The 24625-nt window shown below is 43.0% G+C and overlaps 1 protein-coding gene across 1 annotated transcript; it reads left to right on the top strand.

The window, feature by feature from the left end:
- The first annotated feature begins 691 nt into the window (after positions 1 to 691).
- On the top strand, positions 692 to 23734 carry LOC306820251 (bromodomain-containing protein 4-like). Its single transcript, XM_079338046.1, is given in 23 exon segments — positions 692 to 811; positions 3920 to 4047; positions 7171 to 7411; positions 7504 to 7596; positions 8677 to 8814; positions 8915 to 9047; positions 9930 to 10288; positions 10360 to 10725; positions 11397 to 11525; positions 11801 to 12054; positions 12056 to 12071; positions 12206 to 12429; positions 12513 to 12613; positions 12716 to 12973; positions 13667 to 13762; positions 13940 to 14329; positions 15043 to 15648; positions 17540 to 17640; positions 19875 to 19995; positions 20114 to 20247; positions 20340 to 20530; positions 20684 to 20927; positions 21786 to 23734. Coding segments are annotated over 21 exon segments (4152 nt in total). The 5' UTR covers positions 692 to 811; positions 3920 to 4047; positions 7171 to 7282; the 3' UTR covers positions 21855 to 23734.
- Positions 23735 to 24625: the final 891 nt, after the last annotated feature.

Genomic DNA, 24625 nt, shown 5'->3' with positions numbered 1-24625 from the left:
TGCGTTTAAAACAGCTTCTTTTTAGCAACAACTGGCCACAAGGTGGTGTCAACTGACGACATCTCAACTGCTTTAGTAAGTTTATGATTTATAGCTTTATAACATTTGGTCACAAAAATTCAGAAAAACAAAAATACTTTAACTGTAAAACTACTTTGGCTTTATTTATCAGTTTTGCACCATTTAAAGAAAACATAACTTTTTTTTTTTATAAACTTATGTTTTTCAAGACAATGTTGGCTAAACATTGTATACACTTTTAAGAAAACTGCAAATATTACTCTTGACAGCACTGTTTTTTAAAGGTCTATTCGCTAATACTCGATTTTCTTTATTAAGATTTAAAAAATACTTGTATGCTATGACTTCCATGCAGTAATGTCATCGGGATTTTACGTCACATGATTTAATAATTCAATTGCCCCCGCGGACAAATAAAGTTTTTAATTTAATTGAATAAAAAGATGTTAAAGAAAAAAAAATGGAACTACAGCCTCTGGGAGCTAATTTTATGAACACCATTTGCACACAACTAACACTTTGCACAGACGTTTCTACTCGATTACTTTTGCCATCTAAAATCAATCAATTCGATAAAATAACCTAAAAAATACAAACCTGTATTCGATACAAATTACAACGTATTGGGTGATGTTACGCGCTAGAAGGAGGGTGGAGCTATGGGTGAATTTTGAATGACATACTATAGAACCCGCCCCCTTGCGTCTGACGTGTTCGACGTCAAACGGGACTGTTTGTTCTAGATTTGGGGCGAGGAAGGTCTGCGAGCGCTGACAACCGACTGAATAAGGTAAAAAATACCATTTTATGAGCTTGTATTGATAACATTAGTATGATACACGTATGCCTATAACTCCAAGGACCGGGTAAAAGGTTAACAACGGACATCGGGAGCGTTTTTCACGCGCTGTCAGTGTGTGCTTCTCTGAGCGGCGCATGAGCTGTCTTCCCAGGCCTTGCACCGGTTCAGACACACGCGATAGAAGATGTTTTGTCTTTTAAATAGGCGAGGTTAGGTTTTAGTGTGCATATTCTATGTCGTTTCTTTATTCTTACCAAGCGTGTCTGAAGGTTGTTTTGGCGGCAGAGGACCCCCCGTGCTGTCAGTGTGCACGCTAGCTGCAGGTCGCTATCACGCTAGCCTGTTAGCTGCTAGGCTGTTTGTTTGTAGCCCCGTAGGCCGTATTCGTGACATAAGTTACGTCTTCTCGGCAGCGTAGGCTACGCACGGTGGCGCAGGACTTCATTAGATGCGCGACGTACGTCAGGTCGAGAATATGAATCCTGTCCTAGTTGTATTCTGAAAGGCGCTTTACGTGTGGAGCTGTCAGCTGCTCACAGAAACATGGCGCTGCACTGACACGAAAGGTTAGCGAGGCAGAGGTGTTGCACACAGTTATATGTTAATAGTGTTTATGAAGTGTGTCATTACATGTAGCGATGGATATTAAAGCACGTGACGTTTCTATGACGATCAGCGTCATTCGCTTGTTTGCTCCTCTCGGTTAACGTCACCAGTTGTAAGTTATCTACAGGATATAAAATTATATAAAAAATGACTGGTAAATATAGAAGTTTTTTTATAAGGGTTGGCCTAGATTTATCCACTACCCTATCCAGACCATGTCTTTTATTTGAAGTTGCTTCGACATTGCTTTGCACCTTTTGTTAGACGCACTTAAAAATCCTGTATATTAGCTATTTAAGTTTTATTTAGCTGTTTGTGATATTTATTATGATTAGAAAATCTGAAGCATTTCCATAATGATGCGATCAGATTGTATGAATTATTGTAATGCGAAGTAGTTTGGGAGTTCAGATTTAAACACACTAATCACAATATTGGATTATGGTGTTATAATAATTCTGTCATATTTAATGTCAGTAAACTTTAAACTTTTATAGTGTGTTGCAGTGTTTGTTTTGATTTATTTTTTCACTAAAGAGAGAAAACCTTTTTAACAGTTTGTAATGAGGATCTGAAGAAGACCATTCAGCTTTTATCAGGGGACAGTCATCGCTCACAAATTTAAGAAAGGCAGTGTTGTTGATTTTAAGTTTTTGCCTGATTGTTTCACTTGACATTTCTAAAAATGTCTAGAAAGGTTGCACACTCTAAAATACTCATAGGTAGATAATATATACACAAAGCGTAGGGGCAAAGCTTGTTGCAGCTAATTTAAGGCATCGGTCCACTTTTAAAATATAATGCAAGTGTCCAGTGTGCTACTCGTCAGGTTTAGTTTAGTTGGGATAGACGGGGTATATAAATGATCTTTTGTGTGTATTACAAACTGCATAACTCCCCTGCATTAGAAGGGGCCTCAGTTGGGCATTTGAGCCCCATTTATAAAAATAAAAAGTATGTAAGCTAACACGCTTGCAAACATGTCATGTTCCTCTGGCCAGCAGCAGGACAGAGGTGTCAACAAGAGAAGGACAGGAACTCGGCTTGCTCCCAGCTGAAAGTCAAGACAACTTCCCACTGATTTATGACCTCTTCATCGATCTCCTCCGTAGTGACTGACACTGCTGAGGGGAGTCACTGTCACTGGAGTCACTGTCTTTCTTATTTATACAAATAAATCATCGAAAGAAATGGACAGACAGGCGGCAGTGATGAAAGTCCCTTTCTGATTTATATTGTCTCTATATTGACTTGAAAGTGAGAACAGACTGTTTCTGTTGAAACACGTTCACTAACAGACGGCAAAGTGCATCTCTCTCTCTCTCTCTCTCTCTCTCTCTCTCTCTCTCTCTCTCTCTCTCTCTCTCTCTCTCTCTCTCTCCTTTATCTATATAAAGAACTAATAATCCACCAAACAGAGGAGATTCTGATGAACAGAATTAAAACCATAGTGTTATGTAAAATGAATCGATGCAACACCAGCCGTAGTATTTTAGCACTCTAATAGCAGCATGCTCTACTCTCATGTGTCAAGTGAAATATTACAAGTCGACTATCCCTGTGTCATCCATGTTTTAGAGAAATACCTTCAAAAGAGTCAAATAAAAGGGAAACAGTTGTAACTTCCTCAGGTAACAACACCTCCACCCAATAGCCTCTGTCAGATAAAGAAAAAGAAAACAAACATGATATGTTCATTTGTTCCGTTTTGTCCTGTGCTTGGAAGAACACAATCCTGGAAAATCCATTTTTCAGCAGAATCATAAGATGCATTCAGAAGAGTTTCTTAATGACATATGGAAATGGATAATTGTGCTACAGGAGGGTAGTGACAACTAGTCAGAAGGAGCAGCTCAGAAACCTTTTGTGAAGGCATCAAAACTGTCACGTGGCTCCTTTTAGCCGAAGGATCGTGTAATTAGTGTGTTGTGTAAGTCTTGGTCTATCATCGTATTTCCAGTTGGACAACGGTTATTCCCCAAAGAAAGCAAAAAAAAAACAACCACAACATCTTTTTGATGTTTTACAGGAAGAAGGAACAAAAGAGATGCAACCTTGATGAACAGGTTGGAGGAAGACTTGCATGTGAAATCACGGCGTCCAATTAACATCTTATGAAAGCATACAACATTTGTATTTGTCGCTGCTCAGTCAGAAGAAGGCTTCAAGCATTGACCTGATCACTGTGACACCGCATGGCCTTACACTTACCTTCGAGTAGTTTTGGGACTATTCAGGGACTGTAGAGAGTCTTCAATGCTGTATTTTTACTGTCATGTTTTTGAGAATTGGAATGGGCTTGAATTTGAAGTATACAAATAAAAGTTGTCATTTCTCCTTAAAAGCTGACGACGCCTCGTAATAAAATGCTGAACAACTCTTTTTGTAACCAGGACCACCTCTCTCTCACTCTCACTCTCACTCTCACTCTCACTCTCACTCTCTCTCTCTCTCTCTCTCTCTCTCTCTCTCTCTCTCTCTCTCTCTCAGGTCTCACACTTGGCCTCCAACCAGTGTGTTGTTGTGTCCTCGCGCACAGCGTCTCGGAATCGCCAACCTCACCCACTGAGAAATGATCACCCAATAGGAACAGAGCACAGCTGCTGAGCATCAAACATGTGAGTCTTCAGAATCGTAAATACTTCATTCCTATTACTGGTCATTGTATTCATATTGAAACTAACGTTTGATTTGTAAAGCGCTTCACATAAAGGAGAGTGCAGAAATAAAGTCTCTGCTGGTTTTACAAGTTCAGAGTCCAGTCGAACCAGTTCGCCTCGGAGCTCGGACACTCTTTCAGAATCACGTATTGATGACGAAGAATCCTTTAGCCAGGGAAGAGTACTTACTGACTCAGACTAACAACTCCTTGGTTTTCTGTTTGGATCTGTTGATGAGCTCAGGTTGTGCTGGGACTAGATTCAGAAACAGCAGGTTGGATGATTTACAGTTATTCGCGTTGTTCTTTTTGTACAATTTTGTACGATTTTGTAAATCTGTCTCTGCAGGTTGTGATGTGAACAGCAACGATTGTCTTTGAAGAGGAAAAAGTTGATTCCTACACATCGCACACCTCCGAAGACATTCAAACACGGTGCAAGGACAATAAGTAGGAAGACACTGACCTATATAACTGAGTTTGAAGAAGCTGTTTTAAACAGAGCGGTTGTTCTGGAGCTCCTCACAGTCACCTCTTGATTTGAAATGTCAGCTGGTCTGAATGGATGTACGCCTGTCAGTTCCTGACCACGTATGTGATTCTGAACATTTTCAGCTGTATTCTATACTGAATTGTCAGCCAATGAGGAGAGGTAGTATTTGTTAGTGATGTAGCTGTGTTTTGGAGCAGATGCTCTGTGGATGTGTGAATGATGGCCGTGAAGAAGGAGGGACAGTGATGTAGGCGAGACACGATAAAGGTGTGTACCTGGAGTGTCTTAGAGTGTTTGACTTTGATTTTGTTGATATTTCTCAACTGAAGGAAGCAGGACTGAATATGAAAATCCATTGATCTGAGTCGATGCATCGATTGGTTAATTTAAAAAAAATAAAAAAAATAAACTGATTCAAAGTAAAAAAAAAAAAATGGATCTACATGGTCGTCTTAAAGATGTAATTTTATTTTGACAACCTGGCAAACAGCTGACGGGTTATTGGCAAATCACAGAGATTGTATGAAAATAAAAATAAAAACAGTCTCGCTATCTACCCATCGTGAAAGTAGTGAGAGGAGCGCATTGATTGTAGTGAAACGTCTCGAGTAAGACGCAAACATTCGAGCGCCATTGTTTCGATCATGTAGTGCAGCTTGTTGCAGTTGATTTTGTTCTGAACTTTCTTGGTTGGTTTCCTCACACGAGGATGAACTGTTGTTTAGACTGTTGATGAAGATTCTCTCTCTCTCTCTCTCTCTCTCTCTCTCTCTCTCTCTCTCTCTCTCTCTCTCTCTCTCTCTCTCTCTCTCTAACCACTTTATTAATCAAAATTAACGTTTCTATCACAAAAGCACACGAGGCTGGATTTATACACTGTAAACATGGACAAAGTCTGAGTGACATCACTTGTTGGTTTTCAAAGGGCTGTTATTGCCAGTTGCCATATTGGAAATGCTGATTATAAAACTTGCGGTTAACCTAACGACAGGCTAAGAGCTGGAGGTGGGTTAAGGTGGGCATTTAGCCTCCTGACAAACCGGAGGTTGCTGCTCGAGTGGGTCGTCATTGTTTTAGCGATGGGAAGGAATACTCGAGTACTCGCCGTTGAGCCCTGTGCAAGCGCTGCCTTGCTACAACACTCAGGGCGGCTGTGGCGTTTAAATGATGCTCCATCAGTACAGAGGGGAGCTGGGTTGTAGCGAGGGGTTATTCACATTAGTGTCGCCTTTCTACCAGCTCGAACCAGTCTGGCCATTCTCCTCCGACCTCTGACCTCCGACCTCTGACCTCTGGCATCAACAAGACATTTTCACCCACAGAACTGACGCTCTCTGTAAACCCTTGAGATGGTTTAGTGCGAAGTATCCTGATAGATTAGCACTCGCTGAAATACTCACTACACTAACCAGGCATCTTGACGGTGTCTACATGCCAAACAACATTGAGTTGCTGCCATGTGATTGGCTGATTAGATATTTGCAACAACAAGCAGTGTGTATATATATATATATATATATATATAAATGATTTCGATGAAGCATCAAACTAAATATTTCAGAGTTTCATTCATTTAAAAAAAATCCACTTAATGTTCTGTATGTCACAAGTGGGTTTTTGCACAAATGATTGTCCGGTTGAGATTTCTTATTTAAATGAACGACAAAATAAGAACTCTTCTTTCTTCACCTGTTTTATTTTTCATTTTAAAATAAGATCAAAGAAATTGACGGGTGATATGACTGGCAAAGACAGTCGTATCCCCTGACAGCCAACTTTAAAAAAGTATAAACAAACAAATCAGTCTAACCTGCACTGACACAGTAGCAGTCCTGTTGTATTATATAACCGACTGGCGCTTGTGTGACTAAAGATTGAATCCAGTCATTTTAGCTCATGGAGGAGGTAGCAAAGCTTAAAGAGGCCATAATGATATCAACAGTAATCCGACTGCCGTTTCAAGACGTGATATTTACATCCCTGTGACGATTCTTCACTCTGAATGTCAGAGAGGCAGAACAGGGGTGAAGAAGTGATTCTCTCCCCCCCCCCCCCTCCCCTGTAGTGTCTTCAGAGGTAAGATCAGCTGAGGGGTGTGTGAGCATGCACGCTCCGTCTAGTTGCGGTGCTTTAGCAGAACCGCTGTCTGTAAAGGGCTACTGACGACAACAGTGAAAACATTGACGTTAGAGTTCAGGCGTCAGCTGACTCGCGCTGTGGTTGATCTCCTTGCAGTTTGCAGCATGCTGACTGGCGTCCTCTGCGGATGCTGAGGCTGGATCAGGGACTTCATCTTCTGGGGTTGTTGAGAAGGTTTGCTGTGTTTGTTGCCATCCGATGTGCAAAACCCAGTTTTTACCTTCAGTGCAACGTGATGCTGTCAGAGGGACAACGATGCAGAAGATGAGACAGTGTTGATGTATAGATGTCTCTGAAGCAGAGGCTTTTGATGAAAATGATTTCAACTGACCCCAGGGTCAGCCGGTTTCAGAGTTGAGGTGTGACACTGAGACTGGCTGAGATTTGTTTTTAGAGAACGTTAGTTTCACAACAGAAGCGCTAAAAGCATTTTTTTAACTTTCCTTCCAGAGAGTCGATTAAGGAGTGTAATGGCCTGAGGGGGGTTCCCCCGGTCCCACCTGCCCCTGCCAGGTTCAATCTGCCTAACCTGTCGGCTCAGCCACTGCAACCCACCTTTGCTATGGGAGACGGACTGGAGGCAGGCAGCAGCCAGAACCCTCCCTCTGCCCCACCCCCTCTCTCTTTCAACCCCCCACCCCCGGAAATATGGAACCCCTCCAGACCCAAACGACAGACCAACCAGCTCCAGGTACGAGCACATCTGTTTCACTCACCGTTCACTGTGTTGCCTCTTAAGACTTTAAATTGATTGAGTTTTGTATGTATTATTATTATTTTCAGTTCCTGCTCAAAGAGGTGCTGAAGACATTATGGAAACACAACTTCGCATGGCCCTTCCAGAGTCCTGTAGATGCCATCAAACTCGGTTTACCTGTGAGTCAGTGTGTTTAATTTTAATATTTTCTCATCCATAACACACACAGATCGCATCAAAAGAAGCGACACTTCTCCACAAGTATCCACATGTTTAGAGACATGGAATACCTGGATTGTTAAACTAGAGAGACGTGTATCAGCTGAACAGAAGTACGGCCTCATTTTAGCCCTGTTAACAAATATCGCCCCATCCCAAAATGATATGCCACGTGTCCATATCTGTTTAATGCTGGCAATCTAGTACAGGTGGTTCAAAAAATTGGATTTTTCTCTTTTTTTCAAATGAATTCATAACTTCCAAAAAAATCAATTTATCTTTTTTCCCCAAAAAAGGTTCGATTTTATTTTTTTGGGGTGGCTAATCAGTCACTCCCTGCTCTTTAAATCAGTCAATGCTCAGGTAGAGCGTCGAGAAATTCAGCCAGTCAGACAGATAACTAGCATAGATCCTGAAGTATGCACTAATTCAAAAATAGACTTTGAATCCAGAATCGTTTTGAATTGAAAATCGATTCTGAATCAAAAATTTACCCCAAGCGTCTAAATTGAATCACAACATGGCACACCCAAAAATTCCCAGCCCTACAAGCTGGTACACCTTACTGCTGTTTCAGAGAAGCTTCTTTCACTCCCCACCAGTGAAGGTAAAGCTAGCAGATAGCTAGCTTCCAAATGGTGTAAAAGCATGGCCACGATCCGATCTTGTAATCGGTGAGAAAGGCTTTCTTGTACCTTATTCACAGCAACACATGTCACTCTTGTGACTGTGGTCATTGCAAATTATTTTATTGTGACAAGGATTTATTAGATTGATCGCGCAGCTCTACGTTGGACAGGTAGCTGGTTAAAATGTTAGCGACTCTGCTGTCGTTGCTGCAGGTTTTATAGAGCATGAAGGAGGCGTGACATAAGCCACAGATAAGCCCTCCAAACTCACATTATATGATCAATGTTACACTTGGTATTCTCATCAAGTCATAAAAATGTAACTTACAACAGTGAAGAGTTTAAAAAGAGCCTCAACATAAAAAACACAACAGTTCCTCCCTATTTTATCTTTGTTTTTTTTTTTTTAAGGACTACTATAAGATCATCAAGATCCCAATGGACATGGGCACGATAAAAAAACGTCTCGAGAACAACTACTACTGGAACGCCCAGGAGTGCATCCAAGACTTCAACACAATGTTCACTAACTGCTACATCTACAACAAGGTCAGCTGCTCCTCGCCTGTCATCACGGGCCTCATCTGTTAAAAAAAAAACAACAAAAAAACCCATGAAATCTAAACATGTTCTTGTGTTGTGATTTTAGCCTGGGGACGACATTGTCCTGATGGCCAAGACGTTGGAAAAGGTCTTTCTCCATAAGATCACAGAGATGCCGCAGGAGGAGAAGGAGATCGCTGTGGTCACCAAGGGGCGCCGAGGGGGCAGACGGGAGACATGTAGGTGTTGGTGATGTCATACAAACTTCAAAATATCAACGTTTTACACTTTGGTCCTTTCAGTAGTGACAACATGGATGAGGTTGGGTTTGCGTTGGTTCTTGGTGTACTTAAGAATGTGAGGAGGAGTCGGCATGAGTTAAATATACAGACTGGTTTACGTTTGCATCTCTGCTGGTCTCAAAACTAAATCTAGATCCAAAACTAAATAAATGATGAAGGTCCAACGGCAGCCAAAAAAATCTGCAGGCAACGTCCCTCCGTATGCGACCATCGATTACGTTCTGTCCGAGAGCTGGGCGGCACCGGTATAAGGTTCTGCTATACTGTCACCCCCGGTTTAAAACGCACACATTTGGTTGTAGCGCACACACAGGGCTATACAGATTGCTTAACCTACCAGCTGCAGTGCTGGGTTAATAACAGTAGCATTAAACAGTCTTTTTTTGTTTGTTTCTTTTTTAAACCCTTCTGTATGTCTCGATGAGACTCAGAGCAGAGCATCCTCCTCCTCGCGTCAGAGCGGGTGTGAGTGTTTATTATGACAGTGATTTGTAGTCCTCCCCTCTCCATGTTGTAGCAAATAACCGCGTCATTAAGTGGTTGTGTTGCAGCGCATCTCTTTCAGTCCATTTGGGGAAAACATAGGATTTTTTTGCAGTGATGGATTTGCTTCTCCATTACAACATCTGTAAGCTGAATGAGTGTTTCAACTGATGACTCGCTCGTCCTCAAGTGTGTAATGTAGCCTGCTCATGCTGTTTCTTGTTAATGTTCTTGGACACAACGTGAATGTTAACTTCAATTTGCCTTGTTGGGAGAAGCAAACATCTGTGGTTCAACTGGTGTGAATGTAGTTTTGTTTTGTTTTCCTCCTGACAGCTCTGATATCCAAGTCTGATTCTGGACAAGACTCATCATCCCCGTCCACCACCCCCCACACACGAGGCTTCTCTTCCCCTCCTACCACCCCACAGACCCGCGTCATGCCCCCTGCCCAAGCCCCTCCCCCCCTGAGCCTTCCCCTTGTCCAACCTCTGACACAGCCTCTGATCCAGCCTCAGCCCCCGCGTGTGCCTCCAACACCCTCCGCCCATGCACCGCACCTGGGACCCTCTTTTCCCCTCTCGACTCCCGACGCCCTCGCACAGGGCATAACGTCCGTTCTCCCTTCGGCCTCGACACACCCTGGTCTCCATCAGGCGGCCCCGTTGCTTCAGAGCTCCCCTGCACTCGTTAAGGTAAGTCGAAGTCAGCAGCCATTTTTATGAATCACATGCTGATTTATCCCTAACCTCTGATCCCTCTGAAGCAGCAAAGGAAGAGCCAGAAGAGGAAAGCTGACACCACCACACCCACAGCCAACGACCAGCTCAGTGAATCATCTCCTGTCTCTGCTGAGACTCGGCCACGTCGAGAAAGCAATCGCCCATCCAAGCAGCCCAAAAAAGAAACGTCGCAGCCAGACTCCCAGCATCACCTGGGAGGAGGTTTAGAGACGGTGACGCAGAAGCGGCAGGACCAGCTACGTTCCTGCGCACGCCTCGTCAAAGAGATGCTATCCAAGAAGCACGTAGGATATGCCTGGCCCTTTTACAAGCCTGTAGATGTTAAAGCTTTAGGTCTCCACGACTACCATGACATCATCAAACACCCAATGGACCTCAGCACCGTCAAGGTGATTTTATTAGGTTTCATGAGAACGAGTTATAAGTTGTTGGGGTTTCTTTCATCAAACATCATCTCTACACAGACGAGAACTTAAAGAACTTTAAAATGTGTATTTATCAGTCAGAAATTTAAAGCACCTTTCCATTCTGCTCATACAAATGGTCATATGTATTAAAAAAAATCCCCAAATAAAATTTGCATTGTTTAAATAACTTCTGAAGTGTCAAAAAAGTATTTGGTTTATGTTTCTACATTTTCTTTATGGAACAGTGAAGCGCATCTCTTTAAGTGGAGATTGATGAAAAGCAAGTCAGCATTTGAACCGTTTCAGTGCTCTCATGCATTTATACTGGTTTATTAACTTGTATAACTCGTCAGTTGGTTGTACAGACTCAGAATATTAAACATTTGATAACACCACACATGACTAATTCAGAATAGGCAAAAAATACCGAGTTGTAAGTGTCCAACTTTTGTTTCCATGTGAACAAAAAGCTTCACTTGAGGGGACAGAGGTATTTCATATCTAGAGCTCTTTAATATTTGAGTTTAAAAAGCGTTATCCTTTCTACACACGACTTTGTGTTCGACTCCATCGGAGGATAAAAAAAAGTGTTTGATTGCTGAGAGTACGGGAAAGTTTTAACCACAGCAGTGTTTTTCTTCTGTCTCCTTCAGAAAAAGTTGGACAGCAGACAGTACAGAGACGCTCAAGAGTTTGCTGCAGACGTCCGGTTGATGTTCTCCAACTGTTACAAGTACAATCCCCCTGACCATGATGTGGTTGGCATGGCACGCAAATTACAGGTAATCACACACATGGTATCGACTGTATGACCAGGGCTGAATACATTCACTATGGTGACCAGAAGAGCCCGACTGATGCATTGGCACATACTGTAGGTGGAAGAAAAAAATCGGTATCTGATTTTTCTTTCTTTTTTTTTTTCTTCTCCCCAATATCGATATTGTAATCAGCCCCTCGGTCTGACCTCGTGTCGAGGGCACGGTGAAAATTGACATAAGAGTTGTCAAATAGTTGAGGAGTTCACTCTTGTCCTGCTCTGCTTCTTTTCCAACAGGACGTGTTTGAGATGCGTTTTGCCAAAATGCCTGATGAGCCCGAGGAGCCTGTCCCTGTTCCCACCCCGTCAACGGCCCTCCACCCTGCCCCCTCCACTCGACAAGTCCCGCCTCCTTCTGCCGTCTTTGTGAACGAAAGCTCCAGTTCCTCCGAATCGGAGTCCTCGGGAGGAGACTCAGAGCATGAAAGGCAACAGCGATTGGCGGAGTTACAGGAACAGGTTAGAGGATGGAAAATGAAGGGGGAGGGAGGCTAATGAGACGCGACAGGTGGGTGGGCCATGCAGAGCAGCTTTACCGACAGTGGGTGAACGCTGAAGCGCCAAGAAAGCAAATTTGCATGCTGATATCTTCTTTGTCCCGTAATATCCCAAAGCTGACGTGTGTACGTTTGTGTCCTGCAGCTCAAAGCTGTTCACGAGCAGCTGGCAGCACTTTCCCAACCTGCAGTCATCAAGCCCAAGAAGAAAGAGAGGGAGAAGAAGGAGAAGAAGAAAGAAAAGCACAAGAAGAAGATTGGAGCAGAGGAGCCTGTGGAGAGCCCTCCTCCTGTGACGCTTCAGACTTCAAAGAAAAACAAGAGCAGCAAGGAGCCAATAGTTGTGAAGAAGGAAAAGAAGAAGCCTGGGTGGGTGTTCCAGAAGTAGAAATAGCAGTCATGTTTCTGTATCCACGTTATCAGGAGTTAATCTTATCATTTGTTATTCTTAGTAAGAAAGAAGGAGTTAAAAATAGCCGCCCAGCTGTGCCCCTTCCACCCGGGCCGACCCCTCTGGTCCCTTCGGCCGCTCTTGAAGCAGAGGATGACGTGGGTACGTGTCTTACAGAGATGCTAAACCTCTGTGTGTGTGTGTGTGTGTGTGTGGCCTAAACAGTGGCCCAGTATTAACCTGCTGTCATTCTTCCCTCCGCAGATGTATTTGGGGCGGGATCCGCCGACAGAGGCAAGCCGATGTCGTACGAGGAGAAACGCCAGCTGAGCCTGGATATCAACAAGCTGCCCGGTGACAAGCTGGGCCGCGTCGTGCACATCATCCAGACACGAGAGCCATCACTGAAGAACTCCAACCCAGACGAGATAGAGATCGACTTTGAGACCCTGAAGCCCTCCACGCTGAGAGAGCTGGAGAAGTACGTCTCCAGCTGCCTCAAGAAGAAGAGGAAGCTGTCAGGTAGGTTCTCCTGTCTACCTTCGACTCTGTCCACTCTCAACCCAAAGACAACAAGAACAGAGCAGAAATTATACAAATCGCCAAAAGTAAAGATTGGGTCGGTCGAGGTTTGAAAAAGCTCCTAAAAATCTTTTCTTCAAACTTCATTTGTGTACAATTTATATCGTGATAATATGTGGTACTCTGCAGCAAGACAGAATGTTGCCATTCTCCTTTTAAATTCTGAGTGAAGAAAGAACACGACCTGCAGGAAATGAGAGAAAAAAATCATGTATTTTTGCATGAATTCAGAAGATCCTCTGCATTTGTATTTGTTACAGTTCCTGTAACATTACAGCACAACAGTCAGTCATCAGTTGCCCTGATTACTTGCATATCTTTCTGTTCAACTTAAGGCTATAGCGTCCAGTTAGCTTAGCTTAGAGTGGTTTAGCATTCAGATCTTAAACACGGGGGCACAGCGAGAATCATATTTTCAATATTCTGTCAATCTCTGATTTTATGTCATGTCGCTTCATACATGAATTAAAGCTCTATTAACTAGCTATCAGATATATTATTTCAAAGTTTGGCTCCCCTGAGCTAGTCAACTCTGACAGATCATCGGATGTTTTCCAAGCGCTTCACTAACTTTCTCTGTAAAACTTTCTTTTCCTCAGTGTTCATTTTCTGATTGTTGTGTTTGTTGAGCAGAAAAGCCTTCTGAAATGTCAAACGTGACAAAAGTGAAGACCGAGACATCATCTTCTGGCAGCAGCGACTCCTCTGATAGCGAAGACTCTGAGAATGGTAACCAGCGTACTTATTTTAACAACAGCTGTCAACTGAGTTTGTTTTTAGAATTTAAGCTGTGATTTTTTTATGTTTTTTTTTTTTCTACCCACATCTGTTTGGCTTTTCTTTCCTGATTGACAGCAACATATACAGTACAACAGTGTTGAGCTAAAACATGTCTTTGTCTAGCAGGGCTGGTTCCCAAGCAGCAGAAGAAGAACTCAATTAACAGAGATGCAAAGAGACCGCTTCACCAGGTGCTCGGCAGCGGAGCGGCTCCAGTTGTTCCACAGCCTCCCATTCAGCCTCAGGTTGTCCAGGCCAAACCGCCGTTTGTCCCTCCTCCCCCGGTCCCTGTCTCGGTCCCGTCTCTGGACTCCCAGCTGCTGGCCTCTGGATTTGATCCTCTCGCTCACTTCATGAATCCTCACTTGACGCAGTCCAACTCAGAGCCAAATCCAAACATTACTCCTGCCTGTGCCTCAGTCCCCTCCCGCCCCCTCAACGCAAACACACCCACCGGCCAGGCACCCACTGAGACCCACCCTTTCCTCAACCAACATCCCATCATACCTTCACCAGGTGTGTACACTGCAACAACATAACTCCTCTTTAGTTTCCATTTAGAACTGGAAATGAAATCAATGCAACTGTATTTAATAGGATAGCGTTCCCCACAGATCTCCCAATCTGATCTTAAAAACGGTGACAGATAAAGACGTTGTATCTCACAAGTAGTGGATGTATCAGCAACAGTGAGCCCGTCTGCTAGGGTGGCAATATTATGGCCGAAATAAACATGAAGCAGTTCATCCAAAGCCCTGCAAGCACAAAATAGAAAAAAAATGTCACTGTGTAATCGGTTTCACAACGAATAGAAACAGCAGAAATAAACACTTAAAAAGGTTACAGGCTGTAAGACGTTCCCTTGAGACAGCAGCTGTTTCTGTTTTTCCAAAAAATAAATAAATTAACAAGTTAAAAAAAGATGGATGATGGATTTATTTGAATGCTTTGTAGAGTTGTTAAACTGTCAGGTTTTTAACTCTGGATTACCTGATGTGTTCATTATGCAGCTGCACTATCAAGGAAAACAGGCTTATTGGAGGTGAACTCTATCAGCACCAGAAATCTGGATACTCGATGCAGCTCAGTCAATGTTTTGGATCTATTGACTCATCCTTCTTTTTAATGGATGTGTTGTTTTTATCTGTAAAATATCCGAGGACTAAATATTGAAATGATTTTGTCTCATTAGTTAATTTCTCATCCTTCTCTTCTTGTATTCTTTGCAGCGATCCACAATGCTCTTCCCCCACAGCCCTCAAGACCGAGCCACCGAGCCGCCCCGCTCCCTGCTAAAATCCCCCAGCCCGCCCCATCCACGCTCCCCTCCCTGCCTCCTTCGTCCTCACCTCAGCTTCAGCCCTCGCTTCCTCTTTCCCTTCCCCAGCCGGTTCCCCGGCCCCGCGTCCCGTCACCGCCATCGCACGGCATCTTGGGCACCCTCTCGGCACAACCGCCCCAAGCCCTGCTGGAGGACGACGACGAGCCGACGCCTCCCAGTGCTGAAATCACGCCCTTAAGTCAGGTTCACAACTTCCTGCAGTCGCTCCAGGCTCGACCCTCGGCGCAGACGCTACACACGCTCACTCATTCGCCCGTGCAGGGAGCCGCTCAGCTCATGCAGTCATTAAACGCACAGTCTGTGACCACATCAAACCCCGGCCTGACGCAGAGACACAGCTCGAGCCACGCACACATGCGACAGCCGTTCCCACATATGAACACGTCGACGGCACAGCAGCAGAAGGGGGTCGCCCTGCAGCAGAAGGTGCATCAGATGCAGCAAATTCAACAACATCTTTCGCCACGCAGCAAAGCGGAGCCTTTTGTAGCCGGTAAGATCTCTGAATCATTAAGATGTGATTTTGAAAAATGTGGGTCGAATCCCCCATCAGCCCCTTTTTCTGAGGAAAAAAGAGTCACACTGCTGTTAGGGATGGAGACGCACTCGATGATGTAACAAAGAGTCACAACGTTTTTTTAAACCAAACCAACGTTTAAAGTATATCAACCGAAAGTAAAAAGATCTAAAGTCTCCTTTATGTTTCACACACTTACTAATCAGGCCTTCAGTAAAGCTAGGGACAGAGAATTTTATGGAGAAAAGAAAATCATGTTTTAGTGAAGACACAACAAATACCTTTGTTACACATCTTGCCTTTTCAACACCCGAACAAAAACACTCAATAAGGCCGTTTCAGTGCTGCTGTGGCCTTGCAATCATAGCTGTCATGAGTTGTGGCCATTTTTCCTCGTAAAACAATCTACCTGCAGCTACATTTCTAATAAGCCAGACACTTCCCATGTTAAACAGTAATCTGACAGAAGCATTGTTCCCCTTGTGACGCCTCCAGAACATCTGTTCGCACAATGCGCTGTTCTGGAAATAGAAAAATGTGATCATCTGTAAAAGCTGCTGCACATTAATGGTGCCCTGCGAAGTTTTAGTGGAGAAATGTCAAAGTTGGAGAAGTGTATAGATGCTGTGGTAAATATTCCTATCTCTTTACACAAACTGTCCTCGGAGATAAATGTGGTCCCCGGAAAAATGTTTAAAGATAAAATGCAACACGAGAAGTTATGGTGGGAGCTCCACGATCCAAGAGTGAAACTGTAACTCTCCTGATAGCTTTTTAGCTCCAAACAGTGTTCAGGGACCCGCTTATTCCTTTGAATAAACTTACCGTAAATTCCGTACTATTGAGCGCACCTGGATATAAGCCGCACCGGCTAAAAATAAGTAAATAAATGTATTTGTACATATATAAGCCGCACTTGATTATAAGCCGCAGGTGTCCACGCTATAACAAGAGCTATTTACACAGACGTAGGCTACCGGTAACATCCGCAAATACTGTAGCGTCCGTACGGACGTTAAAGGACGACGAGAGCGTTCAAATAATAATTTTTAATAACCCGATCACTGTCGGCCGTGACCACGCCGTTTACAGCAGAGAGCAACACATAACTTGCCGTAACAATCCAACTCTCTCCTCCAGCGTTCTCTCATACAGCCACTCAAAAACGTTCTCGGTGGTGCATTCACTGACTCTCCACATAATCGGAATTATGAACACATTATCAACTACTGACTTTACAACATGAACCGTTACAATACGAAGCCTAGCCGACGGTGTCTGTAACACGGCTGATGAAAAAGATGACCGTAATATATTTCACAAGAAAAAGTCCATCCATTCACTGCCTCAGAATGACTTCATTACTCACTTCCTCAGTCTCTGTTGTCGCTGTCAGTGTCATCTTAACGTGCAGCAGCTCTGTTAGCTTCTTTGACAGCCAGGTCGATCGCCTTTAACTTGAAAGCTGCATCATATGTATTTCTCCGTGTGTTTTCCATCATGAGGGTGCGTGCATGAAGCGCAAAATGACTGATATTAAGATCCGACGTGACGAAGTCAAATGTTTTTGCGGCAGAAGCTCATTGTCCCCCATAAAAAATCCATGCATTAGCCGCACCGGAGTAGAAGCCGCAGTGCTCGAAGTGTGAGAAAAAAGTAGCGGCTTATAGTCCGGAATTTACGGTAGTGTATTTAGTTCAAAAAAATATAACATAGGATAGTTTCACTTCTCCATCTTTAAAATTTCTTGACCAAATTTACACCTTTAAGTTCTATTTCCACTTGAAGTAGTTAATTTAATGTAGATTTTTTTTTTTGTAGTTAAAAATGTCATTGTTCATTGTCTCGTTTGTCTCCTGTGTTTAAGGTTGCCTGCGGGAAAGCCCTTCTCCTCTGATGATGCACTCTCCACAGATGCCTCAGTTCCACTCGATGGGACAGCAGTCACCCTCACAAACAAAGAAACATGTGAGTCATGCAGCTCTTCTGTGTCCTGACTGCACAGACACTGTCGTCACCTGGGGGTTTCTCTTCCAGGTCTTGGTTGTTGTTCATTTATAAATGTTTATTGTGGGGCTTGTTGTGCCTTTTCTGGAGTAGACAGGTCAGTGGATAGAGTTGGGAATGGGAGGGAGAGAGAGAGTGGGTGATGGTGTGCGGAAAAGGAGCCCCAGGTGGTCAGGTTTAAATCTAGGAATACATTTGGAGGACTGACGCCTCTGTACATAAGGCGCCCTTTAAGTCTGGTTCATGACTCCCTTTAAAGAGCATATTGCAGGTTAAAGACAAAACTTAACTAATCATAGGAAAATACGTTAACAATACTGTTTTTAAAGAAATTCTGAAATTAATAACCCACAGGGTCTCCTGGAGACGTTTTAGTACGTTTTCGCACGTCTTTGCTTTTTACTTCCGCATTCGGCTGTGACGTAACATAAGGGAGTCCCGCTGAATCCCCGTCTGTTTAACATAGAAAATCATGGATCCGAGTGTCACTCCCGTCAATAAAGAGGAAGAAGACATGTATTCCTTTACATATAATGGTCCACTGGCTTATTATTCTGAACCTGTTAAATGTGATAGAGAGCAGAAACAGGCAGGATTAGAGGAATAACGGCCTCAGGAGAGAAGTGAAGCTGTGGTGTGAGGAGAGACCCGGAGCAGGCGTCCTGCTGAGTGACAGGTGTCAGCTCGCCATATATGGGCGAGTGCTGTGTTCACATCAGCATATGTAAAGTTTGTAATCACATTCAATCAATTAAAAAACTATTTGTAGAAGGTGCAAGTGACGATCATTCACCTTTACATTGTATGGGAGCTGCTTGTAAAAACGGCAAATCTGTACAACGTATTACGGTGCCGCGCTGTGCGCGCGCGAGAGAGAGCGACAGACAGACAGACAGACAGACATAAAACCCGATTACACGGCCTGTGCAAATGCAGCACCATGTCTTAATTGTTTATTCCTCATGCAGCCCAGTGCTCACGTTGTTATAGAAAATACAGTGTATGGTGCAGGATCACGGCGCACGTAATCCACACAAACATGCACAACAGCGCACACACTCCACAGTTTAATACGTGCACATATATTAGGCTACTACAAAAAGTTTAAAGTTTTAATTGGATAGAGGACCGACGTAAAGCTTGTGTTTCTGTTTGTTTCCAAACCGCGCGTTCCGTCTTTTCCCACTGCGCACACACAAACACACACACACACACACACACACACTCCACAGTTTAATGCGTGCACATATATTAGGCTACTACAAAAAGTTTAAAGTTTTAATGGGATAAAGGACCGACAGAAGTAAAGGTTGTGTTTCATTTCGTTTCCAAACTGCGCGTTCCGTCTTTCCCCACTGCGCACAAGCTCTCTTGTAACAGAGTTGGATTTATAATAAATCGTATGACTACATATATTAAAACAGACTGTCCGGTGTCTATTACGCTCACACTAGAGAATATACAGAGGATTCCAGCAGATCAAATCATTAAACGCTTTCTGTCTGCGTATATAATATTTTATGTTAAACAGCCAGAGATTTAAATCATTAATAAGGAAACGTTTTTGTGTCTGATACCGAAATATTCAACGTGTCTGTTCGATCGTTTCTGAGGTTGTGAGAATAATTCACCAAAACACACTATGAATAATCAAGCCACTTACACTGTGCACCTGAATGTGCGCCGCTCAAGTTACAAACTATTGCAGGGAGGCATCCTGTCTGTTCTCACTCACTACCACGTATCATTACTCCTCTTTAATCATGTTTTAGCCTGTTTTTTTGTGCTTTAATTCTTTTGTGCTGCCTTCTAAATGTTTGTTTGTAAAGTGTTTGATGCTCTCGGTGCAAGACAAGTTCCCCCAGGGGCAATAAAGGCTTCATTCATTCATTCATACACGGACGCATAAAGCCGATCAAAGCAGAGTCAGAGAACGGGACTCCCTCATGTTACGTCATATGACGCGTTGTTGAAAAAAAAGCACGTTCTAAACGGCTATGCTAAAACAGCCACTTTCTCCTCTAAATTAGAGCACTTATGTGTTGTAGAACATATTAAAAAAATAACCTACTTATTTTACAGCCATTAACAGACTATATAAAATATTAATTAAAAATTTTTTTTAACCTGCAATATGCTCTTTAAGTCTGGTTCATGACTCCCTTTATGCAAGTGTTGTGTGCGTTTCTCTGTAGGAGCAGAGGGCCAACCCTGTTGGGGTCAAAGAAGAGAAACCTTCCCATTCGCCTGTTCTACCCCCCTCGCCCTTCAGCCCTGTCATGCGGCAAGACGCACACAAGCCTGACAACAAACACAGTGAGTGAGAAATGTTTACGTAGAAAACAATGAAGGTTTCCTGCACTCGTGACAGGTACTTTACAGAGGCTTTATTTTAAAGTGCCATGTGTTGTCCATCCCATTCCCCTCTCCTCAGGATTAGACTCAAAGTCGTTGGATAATTCTCGAGCTGGTTCCCGCCTCACAGACTCTCCAGTAACGCCGTGCTCCCAGCAAGACATCAAAATCAAGCAAGAGCCCAAAACTCCTGTTGCTGCCAAGAAGACGCAGGTATGCCCGTTTGTTTTCAGCCACATCACTCAGACCGCATGCTTCAATCAGATCGGATCCTTTATTTTCTTTCCCCCCCTGTTCTCTCCCAGGACGTGAAGTTAAAGAACATGGGCTCCTGGGCGAGTCTGGCTCAGAGGTCTCAGTCCACGCCGGCCTCCTCCGTGCGCTCCTCCAGTGACAGTTTTGAACAGTTCAGACGAGCCGCCAAGGAGAAGGAGGAGAGAGAGAGACAGCTGAAAGCACAGGCGGAGCAGGCCAGGAGAGAGCAAGAAAAGCTACGGTAGGGGGAGAGAGACAAATGTCATATGTTATTACTTTTCAGGATCGATAGCCGTCATGCCCATTAGTTGGGATGGAAGATTTAACAAGCCAACTCCATCCGGGTTATTTAAGGTTGTTTTTTTCTTTTTCTTTTGTCTTTTCTTAAATTTAGTAGCCGTGACGATGACGACACCATGGAGCATGCTCGTCGGGTGCAAGAAGATACCCGCCGTCGCCAGGAGCAGCAGCCACCGCTTGCTCCCACACCTCCAGCTTCTACCCCACCCACTCACTCTCCACAGGCCCCGCCCCCTCCGCAACAAGCTCCGACTCCGCCCTCCTCGGCTGCACAGTCTGCTCTCGACCAGAGGGAGATGGCACGTCGGCGCGAGCAGGAGAGGCGCAGGAGAGAGGCGGTATGCAAGTTTTTTTTTTTATTGCAAGTGATGTTTGTGTTGATTGGCACGCGTCATCGTTGGTAGGAAAGGGGCCGTGACTAACCGGAGTCTCTTATCAGGCCTGAAACAGAAACATAGATTTAGTTTGGATTGGTTGCTCTGTAAGTTATCACTTTCATATTAAAGGTAAAATAGACAGGAATAACACTTTGATGAGCTCATCTAAACGCTTTTAAAGGGTCATTTATGTAATGGATGTGTGGTTGTGCAAACCGAGAAAAGATGTAAAACCTATTTACATCGGCAGAAATCACACAGCGCAGGGAGGAGCGCTGGGATGAAGGGAGAATGAGGAGCGACGAGGACGCGGAACGATTCTGTAGAAAATGCCGAGGCAAAACACAAATCTAGGATTACTTTCATGAGGGTGTTGACAGAGTGGACTTTTTCCTCACAGAGAGAGAGAGAGAGAGAGAGAGAGCGCGCGAGTGAGGTGAGCTGGAGTGATGAATACAGGACGCACAGCAGTTTTCAGATGCAGTGATCGCTTTAGCTTCCATAATCACTGCGCCTCCTGGTGGTTAGATCAATGGTTGCAATGGTTTTGAACGTTTGCCTAACTCATTCAGGATGAGAAATGATGTAGTCTAGTTGGTGTGTCTTTAAAAGGCGATTTGAAGAAATGGGTCCTCAAACAGAGAGAAGATGTGAAAGGACTCGTTTAAGACAGAGGATGAACTGAAGGGTTGCATAAAGATTAGATTAGTTTTTGTTAAGTGAAACCATGCAGATGTACTCTAGTGAAGTGCCAGAATAAGACAGTCTCACTAACTGTGTTTCATTCTATTTTTTTTTTTTTTGTCTTCCTCTCTGCAGATGGCGGACACCATTGATATAAACTTTCAGAGTGACCTGATGGCCATCTTTGAAGAAAACCTGTTCTGATCAGGGAAACGCAGATGGTGGGAGTGAGAGAAGGACCTTTGGACACACACATTTACAAACATACGTAAAAACCACAAAGCTCTGAAAGACAGTCACTGCTCACACACACACACACACACACACACACACACACACACACACATACACACACACATACACACACACACACAAACGTAAACACAGACTTGATAGTAACTGTCCCTTTCTCTCAGTAGTTGAAACAGCTGGCTTGTGTCATGTGAATGAGAGGTGGGGGAAGTGACATCAACATAAGCAACCGTCTTTCTCCAATGTCGGATACGTTTTGGTGTCTGGCTTGGTGTTCATGGTTGTTGGACAGTGAAATCATCAGATAGTCAGCTCCCTTGAGGAAAAATACGAGAAAAGCAGAATGAAACAGAGGGGACAGAACTTTTACATAGAGAAATAATTGTTTAATTTAAGGAAATCAATGAAACCTTATTCTTTAGTTTGTGAGTGGAGAGAAGGAGGCGGAGAAGGAACTGGCGAACAAATTTACGAACAGACATCACTTTGTTTTACTCTTTTCTTTTCTCCTAACCTCTTTTTATTTGGATTTTTTTTTACTTTGGATTTTAACCGATGCTCGTGGGCTCTAGTCCGTGGGGCACCTGAGAGTGGGTTGTTTCCTCAGGACTCAGTGGGAACGCAACACACCCGGCCACAGTCATTTTCCGATACATCCTTCCTCCCTTCACTTCTCCTCATTCTCTCTCTTCAGTCAATAACTGGAGAGATGGAGGCGTCGCTGATACTCAACTATTCGATGGAGTTTAGGAAGGGAACGGTCGTTTTGAGCGTCTCAGAGTTCGACCTTTGCCTTAGCGCTCTGGCCTGTAAACTAACAATCGTACCCAACAAATTATACATATTATATATATGAATAGATACATGAATATATATTATATACGACTTAACGTCAACGCAAAAGAACATGAGAGAAATTGGGGTTACGGGGGAGCAAAGCTCGTCTCTGTGTTCAATCTCGGAGCTCTGACTTTGATTTTGTAGAATTTACTGTAAAGAAGAAGAAAAAACTTTTTTATAATTCTATCAAGAGGATTGTTTCATCTGTTTTATTCTCTCTCATACCTTTTTGTTTCTGTTTATTATTTTCTCGACTCTATGCCAAAACCAATCTATTGAGTGCTGAAAGTTCATTTTTTACGTTTAAGATGCATTTTCTTTTCACTTTATATTAAAGGCTACGTTTTTATCGCTATTTAATTATTCCTTTACCCCCTTTTAAATCTAAAGTTATGCAGCAGTTTGCTCTGTGATAGTTCAAAGAAGCGGTTCCAACATTACTGTATGTCTACTACTCTACTTAAACCCCATCACGATGTGTTCAATATCTGCACTTAACTCTTCATGACTTGCATCTTTTTTCGAAATGTCCTTTCATCATGTACGTGTTTTTAGTCTTTCTCAGCGTCTCATCCTCCTAACGGCTTCACTCTGTCATGGCTTCTTGTTTGTCATCTTCCAGTCTTTTACCTTTTTATTTTGAAAGTCTGTCATCGTCCATGCTAACTCATTTGGGATGTCGTGTGCCATTGTGTTTTTGTGGAAGCAGGACATTCTCCTGATTTTATTAGGTTTGCCCTGATATCTGTGAGTGTTTTCAATTCTTTAATCACTTTTTTTTTTTTTTTTTTTTAATGTCTCATGTATTTCTTTTCCCTTTTTCATATTTGATTGTTTTGAGGTTCCCCCTCCCCCCTTTGCTATTTTACCCAAGAACAACCTGTTGGTATGTTGGTGAGTGAGGCATTGAGGTCAATAGATTCATCTTGTTCAGATTATGGAGTACCTTTTTTTTAAGAAAAGTATTAAAAAATAATGTGAAAAAAAAAAAACATTCTGAAAAATTGTTTCTGGTTGTTTTTGTCTTCTCGATCAATAGAACTGCACACATACAACTCTGGGGGGGAAAAAAGAAGAAACCACTTCAGATTTTCCTCAAAGATGTGTCTCTATATGCATGAAAGATAGAGCTATTCCAGCTTCTGTTTGATATCTAAACCTCTCATTTCACTTAAAGAAGCACTGTCTAGTTATCACATGACAAGCTGTCAAACAAAGCCACGCTGTGTGAGTCTTTATGCTATGAGAAGACGAGGTGAAATGCACACCCAGACACATGAATGCTGTTATTAAAATCAGTGATTTAACAATTATTTCTGACACCTCCCCCAGTTAATCCGTCAGTACGGTTTGTTTTTAATGAATATGATTTTAGTTTTTTCATTTTCATGTTCTTTGAACTCAAACACCAACTTTTAGATAGTACAGGATTTAAGTTTCCTGATGCTACGGCAGATTTTAAGTCCGTTTACAAGGAATGTATTTTTAGTCGGTCAAACAGACAAACGGAAGTCAAAGGAGAGTCTGGGACAGTAACACAACTGTTGTCTGAATCCTACAGAGCTCCTGACATCCCATAAAGTACAATTTAAAATATATATATATATATATAGAGAGAGAGAGAGATGCCCACAACTTTGTTTTTTTCTTTGGAAAGAATTCTGATGGACCTCCAACAAACATTTTCTTTTGTATCTTGTCTTATTATTCACCTCTCGAGTTTGCTGACCCCACTACCAGCTGACGGTTCATTTCCATAGATGCACAATTCACTTTACTGTTGGTCAACTCTTCAAGCATTCACATGTTAAAAGAAGCCGCACGTGAGGTCATATCTGGAACTGTAGATCTCTTTCAAAAAAGACAAACATGACCCTTTTATT

Source organism: Symphodus melops (assembly GCF_947650265.1).
Source record: "Symphodus melops genome assembly, chromosome: 2".
NCBI lineage: Eukaryota > Metazoa > Chordata > Actinopteri > Labriformes > Labridae > Symphodus > Symphodus melops.
Note: the sequence above shows the minus strand (reverse complement) of the source record. Positions and strands in the feature narration are given on the sequence as shown.